The sequence below is a fragment of the Girardinichthys multiradiatus genome, chromosome 7, assembly GCF_021462225.1.
Source record: "Girardinichthys multiradiatus isolate DD_20200921_A chromosome 7, DD_fGirMul_XY1, whole genome shotgun sequence".
Lineage (NCBI taxonomy): Eukaryota > Metazoa > Chordata > Actinopteri > Cyprinodontiformes > Goodeidae > Girardinichthys > Girardinichthys multiradiatus.
In genome coordinates, this window is record NC_061800.1 from 34,890,212 (window position 1) to 34,912,888 (window position 22,677).

The 22,677-nt window shown below is 39.3% G+C and overlaps 1 protein-coding gene across 2 annotated transcripts in view; it reads left to right on the forward strand.

Annotated features, from left to right (window-relative positions):
• Window positions 1-22,677, forward strand: part of LOC124871493 (ephrin type-A receptor 6-like) — a 286,960-nt gene that overhangs the window by 61,131 nt on the left and 203,152 nt on the right. The window contains exons 1-2 of one of the 2 annotated variants that reach the window (XM_047370839.1): window positions 5,496-5,664; window positions 15,885-16,548. In XM_047370839.1, coding sequence (XP_047226795.1) covers window positions 5,497-5,664; window positions 15,885-16,548 — 832 coding nt within the window. In that variant the 5' untranslated portion in view covers window position 5,496. Of the gene's footprint in view, window positions 1-5,495; window positions 5,665-15,884; window positions 16,549-22,677 lie in introns of those variants that run through there. The other variant, XM_047370840.1, reaches the window with a different exon arrangement.

Genomic DNA, 22,677 nt, shown 5'->3' on the forward strand with positions numbered 1-22,677 from the left:
GGATTCCCGACCAAGTATTGAGTGCATAACTGTACATGATTATTTGAAGGTTGACGTTTTTTGTATTAAAAACACTTTTCTTTTATTGGTCGGATGAAATATGCTAATTTTGTGAGATAGGAATTTTGGGTTTTCATGAGCTGTATGCCACAATCATCCGTATTAAGACAATAAAAGACCTGAAATATTTCAGTTAGTGTGCAATAAATCTAAAATATATGAATGTTAAATTTTCATCATGACATTATGGAAAATAATGAACTTCATCACAATATGCTAATATTTTGAGAAGGACCTGTATATATATATATATATATATATATATATATATATATGTACACTGCTCAAAAAAATAAAGGGAACACTTAAACAACACAATATAACTCCAAGTAAGTCAAACTTCTATGAAATCAAACTGCTTAGGAAGAACACTGATTGACAATCAATTTCACATGGTGCAAATGGAATAGACAACAGGGGGAAATCTTTGGCGATTAGCAAAACACACTCAATAAAGGAGTGGTTCTGCAGGTGGGGACCACAGACCACTTCTCAGTACCTAAGCTTTCTGGCTGATGTTTTGGTCACTTTTGAATGTTGGTGGTGCTTTCACACTCATGGTAGCATGAGACGGACTCTACAACCCACACAAGTGGCTCAGGTAGTGCAGCTCATCCAGGATGGCACATCAATGCGAGCTGTGGCAAGAAGGTTTACTCTGTATGTCAGCATAATGTCCAAAACCTGGAGGTGCTACTGGGAGACAGGGCAGTACACCGGGAGACGTGGATGAGGCCGTAGGAGGGCAACAACCCAGCAGCAGGACCTACCTCCGCCTTTGTGTAAGGAGAAACAGGAGGAGCACTGCCAGAGCCCTGCAAAATGACATCCAGCAGGCCACAATGTGCATGTGTCTGCACAAACGGTTAGAAACCGACTCCATGAGGATGGTATGAGGGCCCGACGTCCACAAATAGGGGTTGTACTCACAGCCCAACACTGTGCAGGACGCTTGGCATTTGCCAGAGAACACCAGGATTAGCAAATTCGCCACTGGCGCCCTGTGCTCTTCACAGATGAAAGCAGGTTCACACTGAGCACATGTGACAGACGTGACAGAGTCTGGAGACACCGTGGAGAGCGATCTGCTGCCTGCAACATCCTTCAGCATGACTGGTTTGGTAGTGGGTCAGTAATGGTGTGGGGTGGCATTTCTGTGGAGGGCCGCATGGTCCTCCATGTGCTCGCCAGAGGTAGCCTGACTGCCATTAGGTACTGAGATGAGATCCTAAGACCCCTTGTGAGACCATATGCTGGTGCGGTTGGCCCTGGGTTCCTCCTAATGCAGGACCAGGCTAGACCTCATGTGGCTGGAGTGTGTCAGCAGTTCCTGCAAGATGAAGACATTGAAGCTATGGACTGGCCCGCCCGTTCCCCAGACCTGAATCTGATTGAGCACATCTGGGACATCATGTCTCGCTCCATCCACCAACGTCACGTTGCACCACAGACTGTCCAGGAGTTGGCAGATGCTTTAGTCCAGGTCTCGGAGGAGATCCCTCAGGAGACCATCCGGCGTCTCATCAGGAGCATGCCCTGGCATTGTAGGGAGGTCATACAGGCACATGGAGGCCACACACAATACTGAGCCTCATTTTGACTTGTTTTAAGGACATTACATCAAAGTTGGATCAGCCTGTAGTGTGTTTTTCCACTTTAATTTTGTGTTTGACTCCAAATCCAGGCCTCCATTGGTTAATAAATTTGATTTCCATTGATGATTTATGTGTGATTTTGTTGTCAGCACATTCAACTTTGTACAGAACAAAGTATTCAATGAGAATATTTCATTCATTCAGATCTAGGAACTGTTATTTGAGTGTTCCCTTTATTTTTTTGAGCATGGTATATATATTCACCACAGTCTCTATGACAGATTTAATTAAATAAAGGAATCAGATTGGATCATTTTGATATTTTTTGTAGAAAAGTCCTTTCAGTGGTCATCGGCATTAACAAGGAACATGCTGGGCAATAGAATATTGCAATATAACATTTTTAACTGTCTTTATTTTTCCCGCAGTCTGCCATTAAAGTTTTTCATTGTTTTATTACCTTGTTTTTTTTTTCTTTCATTACATGAGAGACATTACAGACCTGACATCAATTTCCCTGGTGAGAAATGATTCTTCACCTGACTCCTTAATAATGATTACAGTTGTGTGTGTGAATGTGCATGCAGCTGCCATCGGAAGGTAGAGATGGTGTTTCATCATCCATCACAAAGGGAAGCTGCCAGATTAGATTAAATAAAAATCTCTCAATCCAATGATGGTGGTAACACAGACATAAAAACACAGTCAAACATAAACAGACTGAATGCATGGGGACAACAGATAGTCACTGTGCTGATAGTATAGGACGAACACAAGACACATACGTGAACTGGATAAGAAGGGAAATAGTAAGAAACAGCTAAGAGACTTATTTAAGATTAATGAAAAAGTAGAAAAGGAAAAAATAGAAGAAAATCAGGTTTTACGCTCCCATGGCAAAGAAAATTTAGGAAATTTTGTCTTGTAGCATACATTTTCCCTTCACTGTGTGCAACCGCTTTTGATTGGTACTCTACATGTTTTAAACAAGATTATACAAAACCTTAATGATATAGATAACCATGATGACTTTACTATATGCATGAGATACAATATTTCAATAACATTACATCCATATTTCTGAAACTGCATCCAAATGGCAACAGAATACCATATGTTTATCACAATGAAATTGAGGCAAAGGCATATTCAATCCATTAGGATCTACCTGTTTGTAGGTAGAAAGACTTTGGTGATGTTAGCTGCTGACAAATACCTTAAACTTATAATAACCAGTTCTGGCACTAGTCTGGGGCTGGTGCTGGGGTGGTCTGCCTGTCTCCACCCCAGAGGGAAGGGAACCTGGGAGTATGATGTATGTATCTGGAGTGTGAGTGAGTGTACGACGTCCATTGTTGTGTGCCTTTACGTTGGGTATGTGGGTGTGAGTGTTTTCATGTGTACGCATGAGGGTGGGAATGAGTGATTGTGACTGTGTGCGCCTGTTTTTGTGTCAGGTTGGGTCTCCCTCTCCTGGATCAGTTTAGGCCCCCTGTAAGGATTATGATTATTGATTGATGAATATTTAATGAAAATTATAATAAAAAATCATAATTCAAAATAGTAATTTTCTTAACCAAAAATGATTGCTTACGAATACATATCAGAGATGTCCTCTGGTGTTGTGATTATGGGCTCAAAGCACTTAATAATTACAATTAGTTAATTTCCATTAATAATTGATAATTATTAACCAAAACCACGCTAAATGTCACTGTTGTTTAATCAGCTGCTCCACCAAACAGTGGGGGAACTTTGACCTTATTTTGACAGATAAATCACTCTTGCACAAAATAGACACAAACTCTTTATGTATGTGAACAATTTTTGAAACCATACAGCAATACAATTACTATTCTGGTCTTCACCTCACTAAATATGCACTATTCTACAAAAAAGGAGTAAAATGACTATCTAAAAGTTATAATAAAAGAAAATATATGTGCATTGAGTGTCTATGAAGATCAAACCAGCAGTTTTATGGACAAAATATGCAATTTGGGTCAACTTGGAAATTCGAGCAGAACCACTGTACAGGGAAGCCTTTTTGGTGCGCTGTTGCGTCTCGATAGTGGTGATCATCTGGTAGAACAGCAGATTGTCCCAAATCTCAAACAAAGGGTCATGAATGTCATGATTTGAGGGTGTTTGCGTTTTTGCTTGGGTTTTAGTTATTTGTTTTTCCAGTTTACGTTTTGGATCTTGTTTGTGTTATTTTCTGGGCTATGCTTTAGTTTCCTATTATTGTTTTGTAGTTCATGTTCTATACGTTATGTTTTCCCGATTAGTTTGTATTATTGGATTTCTGTTTTGCCCTAGTCACGTTTTGTTCTCCCTGCATCTGCCAACCTGTAATCAGCTTCATTCGATCAACCTGCATCATGTAATCAGTCTTCTCGTTTCACCTGTACCATGCTCCATATACACTCACCGGCCACTTTATAAGGTAAACCTTGCTAGTACCGGGTTGGACACCCTTTTGCATTCAGAACTGCCTTAATCGTTTGTGGCATAAATTCAACAAGGTACTGGAAGCATTACTCAGAGAGGTTGGTCCATATTGGCATGATAGCATCACACAGATGCTGCAGGTTTGTCGGCTGCACATCCATGATGGGAATCTCCCGTTCCACCACATCCCAAAGGTGCTCTATTGGATTGAGATCTGGTGACTGTGGAGGCCATTGGAGTACAGTGAACTCATTGTCATGTTCAAGAAACCAGTCTGAGATGATTCGTGCTTTATGACATGGCACATTATCCTGCTGGAAGTAACCATCAGAAGATGGGTACACTGTGGTCATAAAGGGATGGTTATGGTCAGCAATAATACTCAGGTAGGCGGTGGCATTGACACGATGCTCAATTGGTATTAAGGGGCCCAAAGTGTGCCCAGAAAATATCTCCCACACCATTACACCACCACCACCAGCCTAAACCGTTGATACAAGGCAGGATGGATACATGGTTTCATGTTGTTGACGCCAAATTCTGACCCTACCATCTGAATGTCGCAGCAGAAATCGAGACTCATCAGACCAGGCAATGTTTTCCCAATCTTCTGTTGACCAATTTTGGTGAGCCTGTGCAAATTGTAGCCTCAGTCTCCTGTTCTTAGCTGACAGCAGTGGCACCCGGTGTGGTCTTCTGCTGCTGTAGCCCATCCGCTTCAAGGTTCGATGTGTTGTGCATTCAGAGATGCTCGTCTGCATGCCTTGGTTGTAACGAGTGGTTATTTGAGTTACTGTTGCCTTTCTATCAGCTCGAACCAGTCTGGCCATTCTCCTCTGACCTCTGGCGTCAACAAGGTATTTGCTCCGACAGAACCGCTCACTGGATATTTTCTCTTTTTCAGACCATTTTCTGTAAACCCTAGAGATGGTAGTGCGTGAAAATCCTGGTAGATTAGCAGTTTCTGAAATACTCAAACCAGCCCGTCTTGCACCAACAACCATGGCACTTTCAAAGTCACTTAAATCACCATTCGTCCCCATTCTGATGCTTGGTTTGAACTGCAGCAGATCGTCTTGACCATGTCTACATGCCTAAATGCATTGAGTTGCCACCATGTGATTGGCTGATTAGAAATTGGCATTAACGAGCAGTTGGACAAGTGTACCTAATAAAGTGGCTGGTGAGTGTATACAGAATCATTCTGTTCATTCCTTGCAGAAACAATATCACTTTTCAGTACTTCTGTTCATGCCATGCCTGTTCCTGCCTCCTCCTGAGAGTGATTTGTGGGGGTTTTTTTGGCTTAAAATAAAACCTTTTTTTTACTTACCTTACACTGCCTGTCCGTCTGCATTCTGGAGTCCTCCGCCACACCACGCCTGACAGAATGTTTGTGCCTAACCTGGACCTCACGGACAGAAGACAGGACGCTGCCAAGGATTGCTGGGTTCAGCAGCAGATTGAGGAGGCTAAGAGACGTCTCCCTGTTGATCTGGAGGTTCTGCCTTCTCCACTGCAGTTGGAACAGATGGAGCATGACACAACCCAGTGTCAGGTAAGCCGAGAGGGCCGTCCACTTCTTCTGCCTCTGCTTTGGCTTTGTCCGCCTGCTCCTCTGGCTGCGCATCCTGATCTGGTAGCGAAGCCGACATCTTCCTCCCGCCGCAAGAAACGCAGGGGTCGAACGGCTTTCAGTTTTTCCTACGCCACACCATGCCTGACAATAAAACTCTGAGGCAGGAAACTCGGTGGAAAAAAACTCCAGTAATAAAACTGGGACAAAAGAGTGGTCAGCCCACAAGACCCTGGTTTGAATGAAAAACGTTTCAACTTCTAACTCCTGGCTGATTTGGGATCAGCCGGACAAAAACATGAACATGCACCTTGCTGAAAGCATCCGCGCTCCGCAATTCAGCAGCTTTTGCACAGCAAATCAAAACAGCTCAGCATAAAACACTTAAATCAATATTGCATACAGCAGGTTAATACCTTGGATTAACTACTGGTGATTCTAAATCACCTTAACTATGCCTCACCCTGCCCAGATCTCGAAATACATCTATCCGTTTTAATATAAAAAGAATAAAATTACTTTGACATTGATTTCTTCTCTTCACCAGCTTGAGGAGGGGACGTAGGTCTGAAGAAAAACGGGGGGACCAGATATGCGCCTCCGTTGAGACACGCTGGAAATGGCAACGAAAGTTTGTTTTCAGCTGGTTTTATAAACCTGGGTGATGTCAGAGCTGCGACGCCTGTTGAGCTGCGCATGTCAAACTATGCAGCCTTGTCGGTCCTTGTCCTACCAAAATGGATGACCCCAACACCACCCATCAAATGTGGGGCCTATTTACTCCCCGCCACACTCCCTGCCGGTGGCTGGTGTCTCTGCCCGCTTGTGTATTTGTGATTCTCGTTGTCTGGGGCTGGGTGCTTTGGTGTATGCCGGCTTACTCCCGGTGGCTGCTTGCTGGGGCCTGGGCCGCTTGGGGTGTGATGTGTCCAGGGTCTCGGGTCTCTGGGTTCATGGCTGGATCTGCTGCGGTGTAGACGGCTGCTACCGGGGCCTTTGGACTTATCGCTGCAGCTCCCTGGGGCTTCTGCACTGTGGCTGCTGGGTGGTTCCACTGGGGCTCTCCTCTGCTCTTCTGTAAGGGGGATGAGCAGCTCTTCTTTCTAGGAATCTGGGCGAATTTATTAGTTCTCCAAAACTCTGACAACCCAGGGTTCACACCAGGAAGCAGGGTCGTAGTTTAACACTCCTCTCTGCAGCTTCCGTACTGCTACCCACCCATTACCCTATTAAGACAGTGTCTCGCCCCCGGCCAAAATTGAATAGATGAAAAAATAATCTAAAAGAAGGAAATCGGGAAAATCTCATAAAAATAAACACAACTCAGACTAAAAAGAAAAATAAAACAATTAAATGTGGCTTACTGAACATAAGATCTCTCTCTTCAAAGACTTTGCTACTTAGTGACCTGATTTGTGACAATCAGATTGATTTATTTTGCCTCACAGAAACCTGGCTGCAGCAAGAGGATTATGTTACTATAAATGAGTCAACTCCTACTAATTATTTAAATTTTCACATTCCTCGAAATACTGGACGAGGAGGAGTAGCAACCATCTTTCAGTCCGATTTATTGATTAGTCCCAGACCAATCAATAGCTACAACTCTACAACTCTTGAATATTAAATCCTCAGTTTTCCTCATCCAAATTGCAAACCACTAAACCCCCTTCTGTTTGTTGTTTTGTACCATCCACCAGGTCCTTACTCTGTTTTTAGATCAGTTTTCAGACCTTTTATCTGATTTAATGTTAAATACAGATAAGGTTGTTATAGTGGGGGATTTTAACATTTATGTTGACACTGAAAGTGATAGCCTAAATATAGCGTTTAATGCTATCTTAGACTCAATTGGCTTTGCAAAAAACATTAAAAAACCTACCCACCTTTGTCTTCATTCTCTGGACCTTGTGCTGACATATGGCATTGAGTGCAAAGACATAACAATATTTTATTATAACCCTGTCCTGTCTGACCATTTCTTAATAACCTTTGAGTTTAATTTAACTGAGTACTCCACACCTGAAAGAAAATTTCATTATAGTACATCATTATCAGACAATGCTGTAACAACCTTTAAAGAATCTGTTCCACTCATTATCACAGAAAAGCACAATGGAGGGCAATAATTTTGTTTCTGTCCCTTTACACATTGATTCTCTTGTTCATAGCGTTACTTCATTAATGTGTGGTGTATTAGACAATGCCGCCCTTTGAAAAAGAAGGTAATTATTCACAGGAGGCAGGCTCATTGGTTTAATTTAGATCTGCGTACTTTAAAGCACAATGTTAGAAAATTGGAGAGAAAATGGCGCTCTACACACCTAGAGGATTCCTACTTAATCTGGAAAAATAGCCTACTGCTGAATAAAAAGACACTTCGCCAAGCCAGAACAGCTTATTTCTCATCATTAATAGAAGAGAACAAGAATAATCCTAGGTTTCTCTTTAGTACAGTTGCTAAACGTACACAGAGTCATAGCGCTGTTGAGCCATCCATTCCCTTAGCTCTCAGCAGTCATGACTTTATGGGATTTTTCTTAAATTAAATTGATTGTATTAAAAAGAAAATATTTGACATACTCCCGAAGATGATTACTTCATCGTCTGCAAGTGAGGCAACATTGGAAATAACTGCAGAACCTGATTTGTGTTTGGACTGTTTTGATCCTGTGAAGCTTCCTGAGTTATCAGAAATATTAGCTTCATCTAAACCTTGTTGACAAATGTTGATTCCAAGCAGTCCTTTGCGGTTGCAGTATCATATAGACATAATGATAATGCGATGGTAATTGCACTTCAATAAATTGTGAAGCTTTAAATTAGACTGAGATTAGTTTATTTATCAGCTGACCTTACTTACTAATTAGGTTATATCAGATGGCAATTGACTGCATTAACAAATATAAAATGTCATTATGATTCACAATTTCTGTAAAATATGAGAAATGTTTCAAATAATATAATAGACTGTCAGGGAGTATGTTACATTTTTTTGTATTTTCCTAAATTCAAAGTTGTCTCAAAAGACCAGAGGAGAACACACCTGCTCCCAACTCAATTGCAACTCTGACACATTGTGCGTATGCAGCATGCCACAGCAGAATCATTTCTTCCTTTATGCAAATCTGGGAAGGCAACAGGACATTTCATTTAGAATTTTAAATATTTATTCCGATTGAGTCTCCGGCAGCCCAAATGAACACCTGTGACTTAACTTTATTCTGTGCCAACCCTATGTCCTGTTTGGTTCCCATTGGACATCTGTAATTCCTGACTGAAATTGCTCTGAGAGCTGCATGCTTTTTTACTGCAGCTTAAAAAACAAATATGTCATCTGACATTTTTAAATCTATTATGTTGTAACTTTTTTACTATTTAGAATTCATACATTTTAAATATCAACATCTTAATATTGATGCTATGCAAGTATATTTCTGTTTGTTGTTCTGAGTCACATCATGTCATAAAGATAAGTCTAATGTGAGGTTTTCAGAAGTTGTATAAAACCAGGTATGTACAGTATGGACCTGGTTTCATAGCACTGATGCAACATCCTCAGCCTTTATCTTCAGTTTTTTTTACTTCCACCAGTCTAGTTGCACTGAAATGTGTGAAGATAACACATTTAGCTAAGACCAGATTTATTTTTCTTTATTCAGTCAGTCATCTAAATTTGACTACAAAAGGTTTTAAATACCAATCTAGAAAAGCATGTCATGTTACAGAACTGAGAGCGCCACAAAATTCAGGTTCATCATGGTTTATATAAACTTATCATTGGGATGAATATCATATTTTCTTTGATATTTTAGTGAGGCATATGAATTGTTCTTTTTACAAATGTAATTATAATACAACATCCAATTTTAGGGATTTGAAAAACATAAACTTTTATTGTGGATGTTGTCTAACCCACAAAGGATCAACATTTTTCACACAAGCTCATATATACTCTTCTACTAATATTTGGATAAACATCTCTCAGCAGGTTACACGGGAAACCATACACTGACATCAAGAACGTCCAGACATAATTCTGGCTGGATATTTTACTACTGTTATTATCAGTATTGGTACAGCTCATCTAAAATTGGTTGGTTTTCTGGCATGGATCCAGCTTTTAATCATAGTCTTTAACTATTTAATAGGACTGAGATCCAGGACTATCCCAGATGCTTAGTGTTAGTCAGCTTTATCCCCTCCAGAAGTAGCTTCAACGTGTGTTTGGGATCGCTGTCCACAACATCAAGTTGTGCCCAAGTTTAAACTATCTGACTCATACTCATGATAAGATGGTATTAAACCCACTGGGATGTTAAAAAACAACTTAGGGATCACCAAGGCTCAAGTCCGCTACAAACCGGAAGATGCTTGAGGTCAAAAAATACTGCAGCAATTCTTAACCATGGGGGTCATTGCATCATGTTGAGTAGGGGTTCATTGATTGATTAGTCGGCTGATTGATCGACCACGATTTCCTTAATTTTGTGTGATCGGTGATCGGCCAATACTTACATGTGAAAGCGATCTTATTCACTGATCTTACCTCCACCAAGGTCTGAAAATCGCCCACTGTCCCCTTTTGCTCTGCCATGAGAGAGTGCTGACGGACAGACCCACCCACCTTGTTACTTTCGCACGTGCAGGGTTCACAATAGTCTCCCCACTGTTGACAACATACGATTGGAACACTAAAGGTGTTTTGTGACGTTATGACAACTGACAATGTCAGTTCTAAAGAAAATTGGTATCGACCAAAATTGGAATCGACAGGTCAGGCTTTTTAAAAATTGGTAATCGGACAGAAAACTGCAATCGGTGCACCCCTAATGTTGAGGGTGGAGCATGTTCTGCTGCCAGTAGTACCAGTACATTGCACAAAGTGGATGTTATAACAAAGACAGAGAATTACCTCCAGATTCTTCAACTTTACCTCACATCATCAGCTAGACAGCTGAACCTTGGACACAAGCTAACAGCATGTGGCATATGAGTTAACATATATCCAAATATTTGTGGTGGAGATGTATCTAAGTTTACACATTTCATCCTGCATGTATAATTTTGACTCTGTGTGGATTAGTAAAAATTCACAATATATTCAAACTTAAACAGCCAACTTTAAAACCGATCACATTTTTTTCTTTCGTATAAACTTCCAACTCTGAAAAAAGGAATGGTTAAATGCATCTCTAAAAACAGTATGAGATTCATATCCATTCGAAGTGTATGTCAAATTCTGTGTAGCGTTATAACTGTCCATGTGATCACATGTCTTCTTCCAGTTTAACAGAAAACCTGTAAAAGAACTGCTCTTAAACCTGCTTTAGCTTCAGAAACACTTAATTTTTGGATAGTGGGCCATAAAACTCCAGTCATAAATTGCATCAAATACCTTTTCTTTATATATTTTTACCCAACCAACGGGACTGTTTGGGATCACTAAATGTTTAATTCTGATGAAGAGAGGCCATTATGATACTAAAGTACAAATTTAAAAAGGGCTCTGGGACTCATAGTGTTAATAAGCGAAGCCCTGCACTGGGCAGAAGGCCAGTAAAATGGCTGGTTTTCTTATATCTTTAAGATGGACTATAAATGGCTTGAACTCAGGCTGCAATCAATCAACTGCATTTTCAGTCGGCTTTTCAATAATGCATGTTAAGGCAGGATGGCAAAGGTAGTTGGCTGTAAATGCAAGGCTTTTCCACTTTAAAAAAGAAGTGAGACAACACTGACATACTGTAATAAGTTTCAAACGCACACACACTATAAAGTGGTGTAAGGTGAATACAATGTGTAAAGCAACTGCAAACTTTGTCCAGTAATGTGTGATGGTGCTGTACAGATTACCCATGTGTTCTGAAGCATGTAGCGACAATTTACACATTTTATTGCTTTGCTAATAAAGCAATAAAAATTAATTCAGAGTTTGATACATGCAAAGCTACATTAAACTATTTAAAATACAACCATCATTAATTGCTTGACACTTTTGAATACGTCATACAATGTTGGATTTCTTTATGTTGTGATTAGTATTCAGTTGGGAATAGAGCTTTAGTCGCTTATAAAGGGATTCTGGAAACAATGTGTTTCTATCACACTGGCTTGTTTTACTCCTTTGAGACAATTTATTCTGATAGTGCTGTCTCAGTCTCTCTGCCACTGGATGATATCTACGCTGGCATTTAAATTTGTTTCATTGAAATCTAACTTTAGTTATTACATTGCATCATCTGAAGGAAATTGTTTTTGGGAGACAAACCTCCACACAATCTTAGAACTCAGTTTTTTTCTTCTCACAGTTGTCTGGTGTCTTATTTTTCCTCCTCACCTCTCAGCTTTCATTCAGTAATCTACTGTTAAAGAATTCAATCTAATGGGGAGGCTGCATTCAGTTTTATACCAAGATACTGGCTATTACCTGTTATCCATTTACAACAGAGGTAACCTTGTGATCCATAAAATATATCTTGAATGAAAGACTGAGGGCTATCTCTGACCTTGCCTTGTGCCTGCATCCATTTGCTGTGGGTTCCTTTTGCCTTCACTGCTAAACTAATTTTAATCAAAATTTGTTTGATTTTTATTATTATATTTTTAATAATTACCTATATTGTTTTATGGAGCATTGAATTACCTTTAAATATGCAATGAAAATTAAAAGTGTATAACCCTCTGTTAAAATGCTATGACTAAAGATAAGCAAATAAGCAAAACAAATTACTAGTCACCTTATAGAAGTTTAGCAAGCTCTGTTTTTTGAATTTGTTCAAATTACTTCACTTTCAAACTGAAGAAGAAGTTGAGTGTATCATTGGTTTGAATTCTTGAATCTGTTAGGGGATGTCAGATTCGTCAGGGGATGTCAGTTTAAAAAAAACTGTTGTTACTAGTTTATTTTCTAAATTCTTGCAGCAGAATTGTTAGTCACAACTAAACATTAATAGAAACACCAAAAATACAATCACATTGCACATCTGTAGTTTATGGTTTGTATAGTGAGAATTCAACCAATCAACTTGTCAGCATCTTCAACAGACTTCAAGACATGTTTGTACTTATTTACAGCCATTTACATAATAACTTTTTGTTAGGGTCAATTAATGATTATATATGTTTTAACTTTAATAGAAGTGAAGCTTGCTGTTCAGAGTGATTATATCTTATATGTACAAGAGCTGCAAGATAGAGACAGGATGTTCTAGAACATTCTGTCGGTGCAGCTGTATCCAATCTTATGAGTGTGCATCCCTCCCTTTAGTGGTTGGAGCATTTTGTAACCAGGGCGTTTTTTCTCTTATCTCTTATCAATAAAATGCAGAGGGAGCAGAGGCTGTCTTCAGAGTGTGGTGTGGAGGCTTGTAACTGAGCAGCCTCTGAGACACTCTCACCTGCAGGTTAAAATGAACTAACTTCTCTGTGTCTTTCTTTGTGCAGAATTGTGAAAGTGTTTGGTGTTTAAACCTAACACTTTTTTAAGTTCCACATCTACAGACAGGAAATGTCAAACATCCATCCATCCATGCACTTTCGATAACTACTATATCATGGATTGCGGGGTGGGGGTCTGTCGCTATCTCTAACCCCAGGCATGAATCTACACATACATGGGGAGACCATGCAAACACGATGCTGAATTTAAAAAGTATGAAAAGCTGTTTGCAAACGTTGATTAACTACTGTACATTTGTAAAATTGTTATATTAATTTTAGAAAGAAAATGAACTATTTTTACTTACGTTTCTGCAGATTAGTGAAGCACCATGGAAAAATGTAATCGACAACACAGATTGTATGACTGTATTGAAAATCTCTAAAGACTGTAGATTGTGTTTATGGATCTGATAGGTTCAAATGTTAATATTTCATATTAACATTTGAACCTATGTCATAAGTGTAACTTGGCATTTGTTATTATCTAAATCGTTTTTTTTTTCTATCTCATTAGAAAACAATTTAAGGCAGGCACAAAGGCAAAAATAAAATGCAATACATTTTGTAGCTCAGAAAATTGCATTGTCTTGCTTGTTTCTAATACTATTGTAATTATTTTATTTAGATCAACTTTTCTCACTGGTAAAATTTGAAGAAAAAAATACAGCTTTTATAATGCATCTTGCCCACAGTGTAATGTAATTTAGTGGCATGACATCTTGAAATACTTAATGCTATGGTATTTCCTGTCTAAAAAAGTCAGTCAGGGAAGATGCAAAAGATTTCTGAGCACTGTCAAAATATTATGACTGGCTAAGAGGTAGATATATAACAATGCTGAAGTTGGTGTCTGATTTGGAACTTCCTATGGTTGCTAAAAGACAATTTCACTTGTTTTTTAGCTTTCTGTACTGCTTTTGAGAATAAAAAATTATTTTTAAATAATTAAACTGACTAAACGACTCTACAATAAATCGATATTCTGCTTGAGATTTTTTAAACTTATATTTGTGAAAATGGGAAAAATGGAACATCTTCAATGGTTGTTGGCAGTAGGACCTCAGAATGAGAAAATCATGAAAAACCATATTTTATGACATATCTTTTTTAATTGTCTCAAACATTTTGTTTTGCAAACGCTAAAAAAGGCACAGTTTAAATAGGATTATAACTTACAATTTTGTGGAAAATTATTGACAAGCTCATCTACCTGTTAACCATTAGCCACTAGGATTCTCCTTGAGAAAATTAGATACAGGTAAAGCTATATGCAGTCAATAGAGACTAGTCTCTTGTACTCCCTTTATATATATATTTTTTTTTTCCTTAGTCTTAAAAATTACGCAGTAACACATTTTAGACTTAATTTATGATTAGCCTGGGATGGACAATATCGCATCTAATCAAAATCAATTTCACTGTAATTCTGCAATTACACCTTGAGGGAAGAGCAGATTAAAGCCTGTCGCCATTGAATGATTGAATTAGAACATGTTATTAAAAAGGATAATGAGTATGTGAAAGCAAACATTAGGATTTGATTACTGGTCTCAACAAGAAGTAATATTTAGCTAAGTGAAAAACAGCTTATTAAATGTGAAAGCTTATCAGGCAAATATTGTTAAAATAACCAGCAGTTATGCAGCCAACTCTCTTCATTGTGTTTGTCAATAAGGGAGCCTTTTTTTCTGCAGTGTTAATTGGAACTGTGGTATCTTCTGTCTTAGGCTCATAGTGGATCCTGAAGTGTGTTCATGTTTATTTACATAGGATTCAGCCAGTTCACTTTTAATTACTGAATCATGGTTACATGTGTGTGTTAGTTGGTAATGAACAGCCTTATGCTTGGTTCTGCAAATAAAACCTCTGAGTGGAACTCTCCCATGTCTTGGTAAAAACAGCATTATTTGCAGTATTGGAATAAAAAAAACTGAGTAAGGCATAGAAAAACTGGGTTATTATTGTCTGAAAATGATGCATTTTCCTTCTCTTGCTAATTATTCATTTGACAATATTTGGATTCAGTGACCAGCCCTTAATTTACTCTATGAAAATTATTTGTTTTGATAAAAAGTTAAATCTATAGCTCTTTTTGCAATAGAGTGGAGGTTTTGATTGTTCTCTAACAATTAAAAATACAATACAGCTATAGATGCTATGAAACACTGTAGTAGATTCTGTGTAAATAAAAAGCATACACACATAAAGGCAAACTCTGTAGCTTCTACTGTTGAGAGCCCAACGCTGCATTGTAAGCAAAGTGATTTGAGAATTCCTATTCCCAAGCAGGTAATTTGAGTCTTGCAGGTGGACGTTAGGTGGTTTTAGGGTCACCCTTGAAGCCAGTCCCAACTCTAATAAAACTAGAGAGCAATACTGGACTGCAAGGCTAAAACCCCCATTAACTTCCTTTCCTTCAACATGGGGACAGGTAACCTAATGACCCTGCAAAGCTGCCATGCTCCCTGACCACATGACTTTAGGAGTTGCAGGGTTGAAGACTTGAAGCAAGACATAATTCTAGGAGAAAAATACTATTCTACCTAGACCTGAAGAAAAAGGTTTTTCTTTGAAAAATAAAATCTAAAGCCTAGTGATAAGGATGTTTGCTAAACATATTCTGAATACCATCATGTTTTATAGAATTTGTAGCTGAAGACTTGTGATTTAAAGGTCTAACTAACTTATTTTCTTCTCCCTCTTACCATCCTCTTTCATTATGTACCTTGCTCTCCATCTTCCTATTGTTTTTTATCTAGTGGGATGCCATTACAGAGATGGATGAGCACAATCGACCGATCCATACTTTCCAGGTTTGCAATGTGATGGAACCCAACCAGAACAACTGGCTACGCTCCAACTGGATTTCTCGACAGGCAGCCCAAAAGATCTACGTGGAGCTGCGCTTCACCTTGCGTGATTGCAATTCCATCCCATGGGTTTCTGGCACCTGTAAGGAGACTTTCAATCTTTTCTACCATGAGATGGATGAAGCTCATGGTGTCAAATTTAAACCCAGTCAGTACACCAAGATTGACACCATTGCTGCCGATGAGAGCTTTACTCAGATGGATCTTGGAGATCGCATTCTCAAGCTCAACACTGAGGTGCGGGAGGTGGGACCCATGACCAAAAAGGGGTTTTATCTGGCTTTCCAGGACATTGGTGCCTGCATTGCATTGGTATCTGTGAGGGTTTACTACAAGAAATGCCCATTTACGTTGATGAACTTGGCCTCATTTCCAGACACAGTCCCTCGTGTGGACTCTTCCTCATTGGTGGAGGTGAGAGGAGCATGTATCGATCATGCTGAAGAAAAAGACACACCCAAGCTGTTTTGTGGAGCAGATGGAGACTGGTTAGTCCCCCTGGGAAGATGTGTTTGCAGTGTCGGGTATGAGGAGAAAGATGGCTCATGTGCTGGTAAGTGTTTCAACCTGTTCTATTTATATTTTATTCTCAAAGTTTTCTTATGTAGCAACCAAGCATTATTTTCAAACTGCACAGATTTACAGTGAGTCTCTGGTTGACTTTAAAAAAAGTTATGCCAGAGTTAGATCAACCAGAAATTGTTTTATGAAGATCAGGTCTTGATAATTTGCACAACCTGTGCTGTAGTTTCAACATTCACATCATGTCTTTGTGGCCAAAGTATATAGAACCATTTATTCTTCTATTAACTACAACATTGGCTAACTTGGTTACGACAATACACATAAAGAGGTTTGGAGATAGGTTATGACTTTTCATAGTAAAATGAAGAGGATGCTGTATTTTCCTTGAAAGCAGAGCAAATAACAGAATTATTTTGCAGAGTGGTAAATATATATCGTAGTGACATGACAAATAAATATAATTTTGTTATATGTTTTCAGATTTGTGTGTTTCTCCTCTGTCAATATATAAACACTTAATTTTGCTGGTCTCAAACGTTTTTCAAATTGTTTATACCAATTTCTTTTTCCTACATTACCTGCAGTCTTTCCCTTCCTGTTAGCATGACTCTTTAGTTAGTATAAACTGAGAAGTTTTGCCTTGTTTTGGATCGTGAATTTGCTGTCAGGGAGTTTTACTGTTGCTGAGGCTGCCTGTTTATATATGTAATATTAACTACTTGTGCATGCACAAATGCAAAAAGGCACATTTTGTATATTTGTACAGCTTAAATGCAATCCCATGAAATAAGCTGTCATCTAAAACATGTTATGTGACCATACAGCACATCTTGCAGGGATAGTTCAGGATTATTTAAAAGAACATAATCAGGTAATAGCCTACCTGCATTACATAACTTTCTTGGTGTCTTCATATGGTGTAAAGTCAGATGAGTTGGTCCCAGACACTGAAACTAAGGCCAGTAAGGGCTTAGACCAGTCAGAGTAATCATCTGATAGAAAAGTGAGAGAGTGTAATAATCAATAAAAGGAGTTCACTTAAATTGCTATATAAATAAAGGGGTAATCTTTTTATACCCTGTCTTTTTTTTTTTCTAGACAGTTATCTAAAAAGGCTTTACGTGTTTTTTTGGTGGTGCAACATTTCCAATATAAAACATCAGCGGCCTCTATGCTAATAACCACGCAATGCCAATACGATAATGGTTTATAAAACATTTTTATACATTTTTATACATTTTTTTTTTGGCTGTAAGTTTAACAAGGTTGACGTCTGTGTTAGACTTAGCTTCTACCTTCAGAAACAACCATTTATATTAAATAAAGACTTGAAGCAGGTAAGATATTAACTACTTGCAATCTTTAAATGGAGCTTCACTTCAAAGCTCTTAAATTTTCCCTTTATGGTACCAAACCTCACAGTTATATTTCTTTAGAGCTTTTAAAGGTCGAGATAAGTATACATAACCTGCTTGATGGTGCCTTCTCTTATATAACACATACCATAGAAAGAATAAGTATTTCAAGCTTTGGTTTCAAATTCTTTTATATTGTTGTTATTTTAAGTGTTTTAGCTGTTAGTGTTTTGTCAAACTACCAAACCTAAGTTGATTCAAACCATTTCAGAGGGTTTCGGGCATTTGTTTTAAAAATGTTAATCTCTGTATCGGAAAATATGGTGCACAAGTAACAGTGATGAGACATGCTTGTATGTATGGTGTTGTTTTGTACATCAGTGTTCGACCACCAACTGTTCAAGGCACTATCTTGGAAAGACCTCAGCCCGCTCGGTAGCAGTTTGATCCTGAGCCCTCTGATATGAGCTTTGGTTATCACTTGCTGTACCACTTACTGGGAATGCTACTTTCAACAAGGTCCAATAGAACTTCTTTTTTAACCAGGCAAAGGCCTGATGTCAGGTCAGCAGATACACGTCTGCAGACCTCCAATCTGCAAGGTACCTGATGTGCTTGCACAGAGAGTAGCATCATAAAGCTGTCAAACATTCATGATTTAAAGCTTAACTCCAGACTATGAAAACAGATGTCTCGTATTTCTGGATACAGTTTTGTGACACTATACTTCTAGCACTTTTAGCTAAATTTCCACATTAAACAGGACATGTGATCAATACCACTAAGGTTTGACACTAATTACACTTGATAGCAAACAACAGTTTTGTTCCCTGACAACAATGATCTATAGGTCCTTTTGTTTCACAAACTGCTCCCTTTCTTTGCTCACTTTTGAACAGCTCTTTCTAGAATTCTCCCTGGATCTTTTCCCTCATCCAGAACCAGATGTCTTTGTAGAGCTGATTATAATTTGCGGAGTGACACAGGTCGGCTCTGAGCTGCACCTGCATCGCAATCAAGAGGGCAGAGGTGAAGCTGCAGCTGTGATTAGAGTCCAACTGTTCCAAAAATGCTGCCTTCAATTGTGTGCACTCCTTTAATAGTTTCTATTATTTTGAACAGTTTTGTTACAAAACAGGCTTTGTAAAGGTAGATAAATTGATTCTTTATGGCAGAAAGTATTTGTTTTTGCCAATTCAAGAAAACCATGTAGTTATATATTTAACTGGTGTGAACCTGCTGTTTGTAACAGCTGTAGCATCAGCCAGACTGAACTTGCAAATTAAAATATGTAACAGTTCCAAAAGATGTTGTACCATTTATCCCATTCTGTGTTTTAAAACCCTCGTAACCACAGGATCAAACTTTTGGGAGGAAAAGGCCTAAAAAAAAAACATGCATGTCGTTATCATATACAAATATTAAACAACCTAAAAATTTTAACAAATATGCATTCCTTTTCCAGCCATATATATATTTATATATACAGGTCCTTCTCAAAATATTAGCATATTGTGATAAAGTTCATTATTTTCCATAATGTAATGATGAAAATGTAACATTCATATATTTTAGATTCATTGCACACTAACTGAAATATTTCAGGACTTTTATTGTCTTAATACGGATGATTTTGGCATACAGCTCATGAAAACCCAAAATTCCTATCTCACAAAATTTGCATATTTCATCCGACCAATAAAAGAAAAGTGTTTTTAATACAAAAAACGTAAACCTTCAAATAATCATGTACAGTTGTGCACTCAATACTTGGTCGGGAATCCTTTGGCAGAAATAACTGCTTCAATGCGGCGTGGCATGGAGGCAATCAGCCTGTGGCACTGCTGAGGTCTTATGGAGGCCCAGGATGCTTTGATAGCGGCCTTTAGCTCATCCAGAGTGTTGGGTCTTGAGTCTCTCAACGTTCTCTTCACAATATCCCACAGATTCTCTATGGGGTTCAGGTCAGGAGAGTTGGCAGGCCAATTGAGCACAGTGATACCATGGTGAGTAAACCATTTACCAGTGGTTTTGGCACTGTGAGCAGGTGCCAGGTCGTGCTGAAAAATGAAATCTTCATCTCCATAAAGCTTTTCAGCAGATGGAAGCAAGAAGTGCTCCAAAATCTCCTGATAGCTAGCTGCATTGACCCTGCCCTTGATAAAACACAGTGGACCAACACCAGCAGCTGACACGGCACCCCAGACCATCACTGACTGTGGGTACTTGACACTGGACTTCTGGCATTTTCTTCTCCCCAGTCTTGCTCCAGACTCTGGCACCTTGTTTTCCGAATGACATGCAGAATTTGCTTTCATCCGAAAAAAGTACTTTGGACCATTGAGCAACAGTCCAGTGCTGCTTCTCTGTAGCCCAGGTCAGGCACTTCTGCCGCTGTTTCTGGTTCAAAAGTGGCTTGACCTGGGGAATGCGGCACCTGTAGCCCATTTCCTGCACACGCCTGTGCACGGTGGCTCTGGATGTTTCTACTCCAGACTCAGTCCACTGCTTCCATAGGTCCCCCAAGGTCTGGAATCGGCCCTTCTCCACAATCTTACTCAGGGTCCGGTCACCTCTTCTTGTTGTGCAGCGTTTTCTGCCACACTTTTTCCTTCCCACAGACTTCCCACTGAGGTGCCTTGATACAGCACTCTGGGAACAGCCTATTCGTTCAGAAATTTCTTTCTGTGTCTTACCCTCTTGCTTGAGGGTGTCAATAGTGGCCTTCTGGACAGCAGTCAGGTCGGCAGTCTTACCCATGATTGGGGTTTTGAGTGATGAACCAGGCTGGGAGTTTTAAAGGCCTCAGGAATCTTTTGCAGGTGTTTAGAGTTAACTCGTTGATTCAGATGATTAGGTTCATAGCTCGTTTAGAGACCCTTTTAATGATATGCTAATTTTGTGAGATAGGAATTTTGGGTTTTCATGAGCTGTATGCCAAAATCATCCGTATTAAGACAATAAAAGACCTGAAATATTTCAGTTAGTGTGCAATGAATTTAAAATATATGAATGTTACATTTTCATCATGACATTATGGAAAATAATGAACTTTATCACAATATGCTAATATTTTGAGAAGGACTTGTATAATATATATATATATATATATATATATATATATATATATAATGTGTATGTATGTATGTATCTATATATATATATACACACACACACAGGGGTTGGACAATGAAACTGAATCACCTGTCATTTTAGTGTGGGAGGTTTCATGGCTAAATTGGACCAGCCTGGTAGCCAGTCTTCATTGATTGCACATTGCACCAGTAAGAGCAGACAGAGTGTGAAGGTTCAATTAGCAGGGTAAGAGCACAGTTTTGCTCAAAATATTGAAATGCACACAACATTATGGGTGACATACTAGAGTTCAAAAGAGGACAAATTGTTGGTGTACGTCTTGCTGGCGCATCTGTGACCAAGACAGCAAGTCTTTGTGATGTATCAAGAGCCACGATATCCAGGGTATTGTCAGCAATACCACCAAGAAGGACGAACCACATCCAACAGGATTAACTGTGGACGCAAAAGAAAGCTGTCTGAAAGGGATGTTCGGGTGCTAACCCGAATTGTATCCAAAAAACATAAAACCACGGCTGCCCAAATCACGGCCAAATTAAATGTGCACCTCAACTCTCCTGTTTCCACCAGAACTGTCTGTCGGGAGCTCCCCAGGGTCAATATACACGGCCGGGCTGCTATAGCCAAACCTTTGGTCACTCATGCCAATGCCAAACGCAAATCTTGGGCTGTGGACAATGTGAAACATGTGTTGTTCTCTGATGAGTCCACCTTTACTGTTTTCCCCACATCCGGGAGAGTTACGGTGTGGAGACGCCCCAAAGAAGCGTACCACCCAGACTGTTGCGTGCCCAGAGTGAAGCATGGGGGTGGATCAGTGATGGTTTGGGCTGCCATATCATGGCATTCCCTTGGCCCAGTACTTGTGCTAGATGGGCGCGTCACTGCCAAGGACTACCTAACCATTCTTGAGGACCATGTGCATCCAATGGTTCAAACATTGTATCCTGAAGGCGGTGCCGTGTATCTGGATGACAATGCACCAATACACACAGCAAGACTGGTGAAAGATTGGTTTGATGAACATGAAAGTGAAGTTGAACATCTCCCATGGCCTGCACAGTCACCAGATCTAAATATTATTGAGCCACTTTGGGGTGTTTTGGAGGAACGAGTCAGGAAACGTTTTCCTCCACCAGTATCACGTAGTGACCTGGCCACTATCCTGCAAGAAGAATGGCTTAAAATCCCTCTGACCACTATGCAGGACTTGTATATGTCATTCCCAAGACGAATTGATGCTGTATTGGCCGCAAAAGGAGGCCCTACACCATACTAATAAATTATTGTGGTCTAAAACCAGGTGTTTGAGTTTCATTGTCCAACCCCTGTATATATATATATATATATATATATCGAAAATTAAATCAACCTCCTTCTTCTCCTTTTTTTCCCCTACTCTGTGCTCACTCTGAAGCAGATTTCACAGTTGGCTAAAGTTTAGCCCTTTGGGCAATGTGATGGCATTTTACTGCAATGTCAGCCCCGAAATGCAGCTCCCGATCATTGTTCCAGGACTCAAACAGGATATGTTATTAAATGCCTCGACACAAAGGAGCACTGGAGCACCTTGAGCATTGAAGGAGAAGGCTAAGGTGGCAAACTTACCCAGTATTTCAATCCCCACTTTACAAGATGTTCTGTTAAGTATAGTGGCTGTTTAGAGAGGGGCTGAGGAAGGGAATTTGTTCAGTTTTTGTTTGTTT